At 34.3% G+C, this 10,456-nt stretch overlaps 1 protein-coding gene across 1 annotated transcript; it reads right to left on the reverse strand.

The window, feature by feature from the left end:
• Positions 1-370: 370 nt before the first annotated feature.
• On the reverse strand, positions 371-2,571 carry LOC129900250 (high affinity nitrate transporter 2.4-like). The gene is made up of 3 exons (XM_055975181.1): positions 1,699-2,571; positions 1,480-1,595; positions 371-1,254 (listed from the first exon to the last, which is right to left on the reverse strand). The coding sequence occupies exons 1-3, from the start codon at positions 2,506-2,508 to the stop codon at positions 588-590; spliced, it is 1,593 nt and encodes a 530-aa protein (XP_055831156.1). The 5' UTR covers positions 2,509-2,571; the 3' UTR covers positions 371-587.
• Between the last annotated feature and the right edge of the window lie 7,885 nt (positions 2,572-10,456).

Genomic DNA, 10,456 nt, shown 5'->3' on the forward strand with positions numbered 1-10,456 from the left:
ATATTGGTAATTTGGTCTAATACGTTGATCTAAAGACTTAAATTGACTCTTTTTTTTCCTTTTTCTGGAAACAAGAAACTTAATTCACTCTTGATTATGCAATCAAGTTCACTAAAATATACTAATTATTTTTGTACTGCTGCTTGAGTTATTCAATACTTAGCGTGAGTTGAATTGTCAATTATATTACACTTAAATTTCGATTTCACTCTAAGCTAACTGAACTAATACTTCTCCCTGTACAAATTGCTGCTAATAATAAACTATAATAATTGATTAGAATCGATCCTTCATATCAATTTTAGTTAGTCACTAGACGAAGAAAAGCAATTCACGTCTTATAAACTAACTGGAATAAATGATCAGGCCCTTCTTAGAAATCAAAAGTTTTATAATAATACACTTTCGAATCTACACACTGGAAAACAACAAACCATTGGCCTAGAATATTGAGACGACTCAGCTCATAGAACCTTCAGTTAAATTAGAGATTCACAATCATGAATCAATCCCTTAGAATAAACTCAGCTCATAGAACCTTCAATTAAACTAGAGATTCACAACCCTGAATCGATCCCTTAGAATGATCAAACACGATTTGGCGTTACATTTGGCGGAGTTGGTGCGGACCCTACACGCTTGCCACGCTCCGAACGGCAATTCTCGGCGAATTTCAAGCTGTTTTGGTGCATACCTTTTTGCCTCTCGGCCTCCGTGTACTCGGAAGAATAATAATGTTCTTCACTTCCCTTAACGGGGTCTTTTGTTGGTGGGAAAAACATGCTTCCCCATTGTGGGAAATGACAACATGTCACAGGAAGTGTGCATCCTATGATCATTAGTCCCATGTAAGTTAGCCCTGTCGCTGTTGAGTATTTAGAGCTAGTGAAAAACAACAATTGTGTCAATCCAGAACCAAAATTGCCTCCAGCGCCTGTCATGCCAGAAATAATACCTAGTGATCGTCGAGAAATGAAGGGAATAATACCGAATGTTGCACCACAAGCGGCCTGTGCTCCGATTGAGAAAAGGATCATGAATGTTACGGCAATAGGCAGGGAATTTGAACGACCCAACAGGACACAAAATACTCCTCCCAGTGTTTGTAGAATCCATAAGACCCAAAGTCTCCCTCTCATACCGAATCTTTTGGCTGCATAATCCGAAGAAAATCCTCCGAATGGACGAGCTAAAAGGTTAGCCATACCAAATGTGGCTGCAATGATTCCCGCTGTGTGAAGCTTTAGATCAAATCTGTATTTTTTTTTGTTTTAAAAATAAATCGTTAGTTTAATCAGATATAACAACTTTCCTAGTTGAAGTAAGGTGGATTACGAACTACAACAGGTTAATGTATACAAGTATTTGTAAAAATATTTTGAGAAAGTCAATAGTGACGGAGCCACAACGACTAAAAATGGGGTTAGTTGATTAACTTGCATTGAAAAATCGTACTATATTAAGTCTAAGAAATCAAACCTGTCAAAGAAGTACTCCGCAATCACGTTGTCTGTAGATAGTTCAACTCCCATAGAGTATCCATAGAGAAGGACAAAGATCCATGTCCTGTAGTTTGTTGCAGCATACCACAATATCTGAAATTAAGAAACACGATAGAATAGAATTAGCAAAAAAATATCCCTTTAGAAAAAACAAAAGTAAAAAGAATATCAAGTGTTGGGTATAATTTGGACTTACGTTGCCGAAATTATCTTTAGCAACTGTTCCCTTTTCCTGTAAAGCGCCACGGTTTCCATCAGGCAAATCTTGGCCAAGAGTCAACACCAAAATACCCATGACGACATGAAGCCAGCCAGGAATAAAAAATGCAATTCTCCAAGCAGTGAACGGAGTTGCACCCACCCTTCGAATTACGTCATAGAGAAGTGGCATAATGAGTTGAGTTGCACCGCCACCCATATTACCCCATCCGGCTGCTGTTCCGTTCACTAGCCCAATAATCTTACTATTAAACATAGTACTCATCCAATATTGGCACGACACAAATGTCGCGAGTGAAAACCCGATCATGAACCGGACAGCTACGTATCCACCAGCGGATGAAACAAACGACATACAAAAAACGGTTGGGGCTGACAACATGATAAGAAAAGCGCACCCGTACCTTGGGCCTAACAAATCACAAACCGCACCCATAGCAAGCCTAGACAAAATACTTCCGGAAACGGAAGCAACCCCAGCGTTACCAACATCCATTTTAGTCAAATTAAGGTTGTCCCTAATGATAGGAACTAAAGGGGCAGCAGCAAATGTCGATACGAAACAAGTAAAGAAAGAAATCCAGGAGAGCTGGAACGTTAGGCCATGAGGCTTTGAAAACGAATAAAATTTAAATTGCTTGGCCTTGTGTTCAGTATCAACCGGTACTGAAAATTTCGCCGTGGTATCAGTAGGCACCATCGGAGAAGCCACCGAGAAAGCGAGAACAGGCTCTCTTCCGGTGACTCCATGCATGGAACTCCCCGGTTCTCCTTCGACATCAGTCATTTCTTCGATGAAAGGAAATAACTGATCAATTCTACAAAAGATTGATCAAAATGTGTTAAGAAGTAAATTTGATGTGTATTAATTTGAGATTAATGGTATGTTTATATAGGTATCAAAGCGTTGACAATGTGCAATTTGGGCAAGTGATTGGTGATTTCCAAAGGTTACGTTCCGTTTTTTGAGAATTTTTAAATATTTGATTAAGGAATCCATTCCGCCGCATTTGAATTTGAATAGTATGTAACCCCTTATGGTATATACCAAAGGTTCACTGACCATTTATAAGTATCTTCCTATATTAGTTGTAGTAGTATATATCATTTCTAAACGTTACCCCTTTTGACATACAAGTGTTGAACAAGTCTTTTGCAATAATTTGGAGAATCATACTCCTTGACAGATTTAAAGTGGTACGCACTGATGATGTATATATTCAGGGGCAATACCAATTGTTGGGTTAAATCAATTCAAGAATATTTTTAGTACGGTCTGATATTGTCTGCTTTTGGTCAAGCTCACACGGTTTTCCTTTAAAGGTTTCACACTATTAAGAGTATCCAACATCATATATAACTATTTTTTTTTCAATTATCTATGTGAGATTTTATTCGCACACCCAATAATCTTTCCTTGAACTAATTAAGTTCCACATGCCTCATTACCATGACACCCAAGTCACAGATTCAACATGTCTGTGTGTCATCCAGATTGTGACGGTCACCGAAGTCCAAAAGTTATGTATGCGTCTTTGAAGCAACGTACGACTAAAGGTTGTAAATCAGCCCATATGCGGACAAACTAAGCCATCCCCCGCGCCACACTCCACCATTTTCATACTCGTCCAGCAAACCATTGTTTTTACTATCAATTGTCGGACTAAAACATTCCAATAATACACTTTATACGGTGTGATATTATTCACTATAGGTCAAGTCTGCATGAGTTTTCCAAAAGGCCTCACACTATAATAATATGTATAACTTACCTAAATTACATAGTGTTAAAAGTTAATTATATTCTATCTCTATTCTTTTTCAAATTATAAAAATCCTTTATTTTTTGAGAAAATCGGATACATAAGTCGTCTTTCCTTATACATACTGATGCCTTTAATGCTGTTGCGGTAAAAAAGAAAAATTAATGAAAGATCTGTTAATTGAATATTTTGTTACGTTTAACAAGGAAAAAAGTAAATAAAAATAGCATAAATTATGGTCAAAGAATGATAGAGAAAAATAATCTTTAATTTATGTTTTTAAATATTTTTTAAAATAATGTCTCATATCCCAACAATTCATTTATTAATATGAATTAGAGGCAGTATTTGTTAAAAAATGTACCAGAACTTTTAAAGAAATTGTCCCTCTTACCATCGTTGGAGTATAACCTTTCTCCAAAACTAAGTCAATTTTTTTTTAAAAAAAATAAACCACCAATTCTTTTGCATGCCCACCTCTTCATGTTTTTCTCACCTTTCCAACTATGGAAACCTGACGTGTATTTATTGGTATTTAGTGTTTATATTAAATTAATCAATTCAATTTTATCTATTAAAATTAAAGTTAGAATACTTAATTATTGTTAAATATAAATATGTGAAAGAAAAAAATAAAATAAAAAATATAAATATATGTATGAAAAAAAGTGTATATATATTCACTTTCATTTGCAACAAGCAGGGGCTGAGCTTAAATTAAATTAGCTTATTTTTGGCTGTTATATACTTGTCTGAATATACTAGAAAGAGGATTCATTAAATAGTGGGAATTGAAGGCCAAGTTGTAAGATTATTTGATGCACTATCTTTTTTAATCTGTTCCTTTTAAACAAAAATATTTATTTTTATATTCTTTTTTTTTATTTTTAAACGAAATAACTTGTTGAAAATTACTTGATATATATGTTATTTTCTATTATAAAGAGAGAAGATAAAAATAGATCTATGAGTAACTCTTAGCGCAACTCATTTAAAAGAATAATATTCATACTTTGTTTATATTTAGATTACATGTTAAAAAGACTTCTTTTTAATTCTTAAATTTCACGCCTAATCAAACATTAATACCGTTGATATAAAAAAATCTAAACTTAATACTTCTCCCTGTGCAAATTTCTAGTACTGTAGCACTTATTATAAATAATAAACTATAATAATTAATTGATCTTTCTTCTCAATTTTAATCAGCCACTAGGAGAAGAAAAACAATTCACATATTTTGTTAGAACGTACGCTTCCACTAAAATAGTTGGGACTAGGTCTCTTATTAGAAATCAGCACAAAAATATAAAGAATAGAAAGGTAAAATCAGACTCAAAATTTTATGTGGAAACTCCTTGCTTAAGGGAGAAAAACCACGACCTATCCTACAAGATTTCAGCTCAAAACTTCAATAAACAACTTAGCCAAAAATTCAGATTACAAGCTCTTGCAATCTAGGAATTGCACTCGCAATTTCTTTCTTATCCTTGTAACAACTCTGTTACAGATGAAGCAATAACTCTACTGCTTCCTAAATAACTAGACTCCTAGCTGGTTTATACTTCAAGTAGTCTCCATAACTAACTCGAGTTATTTTGACCAGATAAGCAAAACCAAAACAATGGACTAATCTAATTTTCTTTATAGATTAGGAATAGACCTTACAAAGATTAAGATCCAAAAATTATAACTCTAAAACAAGAACAAAATAATTGATAACTCTATTAGGTCCTTGATCTTCTTTAAGAGCAAAACTTTAAATTCTTGAGAGCATGAGCTTAAATGGATTTTTCTTTTTCAGTGATTCCAAAAAAAGCAAAAAGGGAATGGTTGTAAAGAATGTGTATATATATGGCCAAATTCATCGGTGGCCTCCTAATGTTGGCACCAACTTTCACTTAGACACCTCAATTAGACTTTGTTCATTCTAGACACCTCATGTCGGATCCCGCAATGTAATTTTGACACTTTTTGCTTACATGACATAGTGATTTAGTCATTTTTATATTTTTTTCCTTCTTCCCCATCTTCATCCACCATTTTTGCTAACTTAAATTCCATCAATGGTGAATGATGATAGTTACAACAAAATAATGAAAATTAATGAAAAATATTTTAAAATTTAAGAATAGACCCATTTCAAGATTTAAATATTAAATATTAATGAAATTCTTTCTTAAAAGAATTATTTACAGGAGAATAAAATATTTTTAGTGAATTCTAGAGCTACTAAGAGCTTGGTATTTGATGGAGAAGACAAAAGGGTATGGGTTATTTCTGTAAAAAAGGTATTTTGAGAAGACATTAATCAAAAGGAAACGATATATATGTGTGCATATGTTTCTGCAAAAAGAGATAGGGGTATTCGGAGAAGAAAATCAGAAGGGCGAGGTGGGGTGCCGGGTGGGGGGTGGGGGTGAGCAAATATTTCTGCAAATGGGTAGGGGTATTTGGAGAAGACAATAAAACAGGGGTGGGGGTATTTGGAGAAAACAATAAAAAGGGGGTGGGGGTTGTGCAGCTTTTTAATGGTTTAATTTTTTTTTTTAAAAAAATATCATGTATCACTGATTCTTTGATCACTTTTTATTTTTACTCAAAATTCATTATTTAAGAATTTTTTTTGACACAAATGACAAATGTCATCGTTTAATTCGTCACTTTACACGTCATTCGCGAGTGTAACAAACACATCATATATTTTTGCTCATTATAAAAAAAAAGTGTCAAAATGACACAACGAAATCCGATATGAGATGTCTAGAATGAACAAAGTCTAGTTGAGGTGTCTAAGTGAAAGTTGATGCCAACTTTAGGGAGCTACTGATGGATTTGGCCTATATATATCAATGATATACATTGCGTTGGATGATTTGTATTGGGTAGACAACTGGTCCTTTGCACAGGGACTCGGCCGTGTACATACAAACCTGCAGACTTGACAGGATCTGTTTTGTACTATTTGTTTGCTGTCGTTATCACCAAGGTGTCGTCAAAGGGACCAGGTCCTTTACCTGTTCCTTAAGTTTGTTAAATCATCAAAACCAACTAACACTAAGCATTATCAATTTCTCCCTTTTTGATGATGATAAACTCATTTACAACATTCTCCCTTTATCACCTAAGACCAAAGTAAGAAGCAAATCACCCTATAACCAACATTTCCCCTTTCACCAATATCCAGATAAATAGGGTGGAAATAAGAATCAAAATCCATTTTCCCTATCACCAAATGAGTCCATTCCCCATATTTCCAAAATCCCTTTCTCTTATCAATCATTATCAGCTTACAATATTTTCCTTTTTGACATCATTAAGAAGAAAAAAAGTAAACTAAAATTAAAGCATGTGTTATCATAGAAAAGTCATGGCCACTAAGGGAAACACAACACAAGCCAATAGGTAATGAATTAGGAGAGTAACTAGAGAAATAGTAATATTTATTCATTACTAGAAAAGGATAATATCCAAAACATTACATTATAACTGAGAATGTAAATTATTGTGATCAGTTCAGGAAAGAAAAACTGACAATAGAGAATGACACTAGGTGGATGAGGGTTTTTGAGTGAGGAATTTGAGAAGAAGGGACATTTGATTAGAATGACATTCATGATGTAGAATCAGCTTGTCTTTGAGACTGATAACTTATGCAGCAAAACTAGCATTTTCTTCTTTAAGTGTTTGCAACTCAGAAGAACCTGGTCCGTCTAATTGTGTTGTCACTAGCTGTACCTTAAGCTTCGCAATCTCAGAATATTTAGCACTTAAGAGTGTTGTCATATCTTCCAACTCATGCTTCAACTTCCCCTAGTCAATCAGCTATTCAAATATATTGCTTACTTGTCCAGTTTTTCCTTCAACACATTTATATTTAACCAAAATGTTCATTAAAAATGATTACTTAACAGTTCCTCTAACACCAGCACCCACAGAAATTTTAAAATGGCTGAACACTTTAGTAAGGAAATATCCATACCTCATTCCATGCTTATCATCCTTGGCAGAGATAATCTTATACAAATGCACCAAAATAATTGTTGGTAAGTTGATAGTGTCAAACTTACTCAAGGCTTCCATAATAAAAAAAGTTAGAGGCAGATGCCACTATTCTTTTCTCTGATTTCGGAAGCATTACTTTATTCACAAATTCAAAATACAGTTCATACACTCCTTTGAGAAACTTCTTGAGAATACCTGTCGTATTCAGTTTTTGGAGTTTTCCACACTCTTGAACAAATTTCTTTGAACACCCCATTCCTATAACAAATCTGATCCCCTCAGTGTTTACATTCAAAATTTTACCAAGCACAAATTCATCCAAATAAATATCTAATCCTCTAACATTGGTGTCTAGACACCCATCGTCCCTAAACTTAGCATTATAGTAAAAGTATTGAACCTGTTGTTCATGCAGCAAAGGAACGTGGTCTCTGAACATATGTGTTCAATCTTGAATCTCCACAGCATCAGTCAATTCAAATATTCCTGGCTTGTTCAGGATATCGGTGTTAAATATCCTCCCTTCAACACCTTTTGAGTTTTTAGAATTTTGACTCTTTCTTCTTTGGTTAACTCCTTCTCAACCTTCATTCTTTTGCTCCTTGAATCGAGTTCCTTGTCGGGTTCAGGATCAGATCCAACCCATCAGTTTCCATTTCTTCAGTATTGAGAGAGGATTTCCTTCTTTCGGGAGACTGCTTAGGGGATGTCTCTCTTTTCCTCTTGATTTGCTTCGTTTCTTCTTTCCTTTTTTATCCTTTTGTTTTCTTCTTCTTGCTTGCTGGCTTCTTTGCAGAGCCTTTACTTGTCCTAGACTTTGTGACCCTTTTAACTATAGAATCAACCTTCTTCAAACTTCTTTCAACAATTTCTTCGCCCTTCTATGACTCGGTTTTACTATCATCTTCTTCTTTTGATACTTTAACGATTTTATCTTTTTCAAGTATAACAGAATCATCGATTTTTGTTAACCTTCTTGTTTTTCTCTCAATGATTTTCTCCTTGCTCACCTTCATGGCATCACTCATCAATTTTTTAGAACTTCTTATAGCAGGGTGGGGTTTTGACTTTAAACCTACAGTCTTCACTACTTTCTCCTTTCCTTTGCTTGAAACTGGCACCATTTTTCTTCTCAATCTCCAAGGCCAGGGTATATTGAACTTATTATCGTCATCATTAATAGTACTTATAGATGGTGGATTAGTTTTTGGAGTTTTGGTCAAGTTAGGAGATAATTTTTCACAGAGAGAGGAATTGGCATTACCTGGTTCTTCTTTCGAAAATGAAGGTACAATTTTATTTTTTATGGTTGTAAGACTTTCTACAGCCATGTTTTTCACTATCAATTCTTCACTCATTACAAGAATATTTGACTCAGTCCCTTTTATTTTTGGAAGATCCCCTTCAAAGTGTTGCTCTGTAACATCATTTGAAGACATGCCAGACAAGGACAAAGATAACTCAGGTTCAAAACAGGGTTTAGAATGAATAGACTCATCTAAGGACATATTATGAGATTCGTTCAGGTTCAGAGTAGAAGAGACAATGGGAACATCCAGTTTATTTACTTGATTGAAAGCATAATAAACAAGGTTTTTGGACACTTCACCCGAATGAAGGGTTGAAGGAGGAGTAGAAGAATATGGAATGTCAAAACTGCTAGGAAATACAGTAAAATCAATATCTTGAAGAGCTTTTACGATATCCTATGTATTCAAACTTAGGTTAGACATTCTGGAATTTGAAGGCAAGGAATGAGAGATAGAAATTTTAGAAGAAGATGATGGATTTTCTTAGCACAAAATAGGGTTTTGATTTGAAAATTTTGAGAAATTGAGATGGTATGTAAAAGGAAAAAAAGAGTTTTGTTAGGTACCTTCGAAAAAGTCACGACGATTGAGTTTTAACTACTGGGACAACGGTCAGAAAATAGATGACTGACACATGGAGATCATAATGGTTCACACAAGCAATTAATAAAGCAATGTAAAGAATACTAACCTTGAGATAGGAGCAAGTCCCTCTCTAGATTTTTTAAGAACAAATTTTCTTATGTTCCAGTTCTCCTTTTGTTCAAGCTTACTTCTTATGTGTGTATATCTACACAGGTACCAAATTGACTTTTCATAAATAAGACAATACAAATATTAAAGATACCTGCATCCTAATCATAGTCAAGCAGAGTTGAAAGCAAATGAAACAACTTTTGCTTAAAGTGTCTTAAGTGAGAGGAAGTCTTTAATCCTCATAGATATGTACTTTGTTCTTATTTTCGACATAAAATAAGTACTAGCTTATACTTTCCTCACTTTCTTGCAATATCAGTTAATTGTTAGACTTGGAAACTCATTTTAATCGGAGTCCTCAGTAATCAGATAATGGCGCAATCAATGATTTTTTGTCTAGTAAGGCCATATATCCTTTCTCATACTACTCTTTTGTCCAGAGTTAGGACTAGGTCCCTTGCTCTATTTGGCCTTTTGTTTAAACTAGTTTAAGAATTTTTCTTGAGATTTATTCCGAGCAGAACACTCATTCTTCAGATGACCATTCCTTCCACAATTGAGACACATGAGATTATCAGATACAGAGACATACTTGCTATGATGATTGTAAGGAGGATTAATGTTCAGGCCTCCTAATCCTTTTCTAATATTATGCTCCTGACTTGTCATATTTTCAAGCATCTTTAATGAAGCAGTACATTTCAGAGTCTTTCTCAACTCTTTTTTTGCCTGGACAAGATCTCCTTCAAGTTAAGCATTTCTGTCAAGAGCCATGACTAATTTCACATTAGCTTTATTCAACTTATCTTCAAGTTCCAACTTCAAATTATCAGTTTTACCTTTTCCTTTAGAGCATTTCTTGTTGAGTTTTTGAAGCTCATGATTAAGTTCTGCATTGTTAGCCATTAACACCATAATTTTCTCCTCCAAATTAGATAGTTTCAGTTCAGCTTCATTCAAC

This window comes from Solanum dulcamara, chromosome 8 (genome assembly GCF_947179165.1).
Source record: "Solanum dulcamara chromosome 8, daSolDulc1.2, whole genome shotgun sequence".
NCBI lineage: Eukaryota > Viridiplantae > Streptophyta > Magnoliopsida > Solanales > Solanaceae > Solanum > Solanum dulcamara.

What these genes read in the sequence shown, in the direction of transcription:
- LOC129900250 (XM_055975181.1), bottom strand. Translation starts at nt 2,508, where the DNA reads ATGACTGATGTCGAAGGAGAACCGGGGAGTTCCATGCATGGAGTCACC. An exon ending in CTAAAGATAATTTCGGCAAC is followed by an intron (nt 1,596 to 1,698) that starts GTAAGTCCAAAT and finishes TCTTAATTTCAG; the next exon opens with ATATTGTGGTATGCTGCAAC. An exon ending in GCGGAGTACTTCTTTGACAG is followed by an intron (nt 1,255 to 1,479) that starts GTTTGATTTCTT and finishes AAAAAAATACAG; the next exon opens with ATTTGATCTAAAGCTTCACA.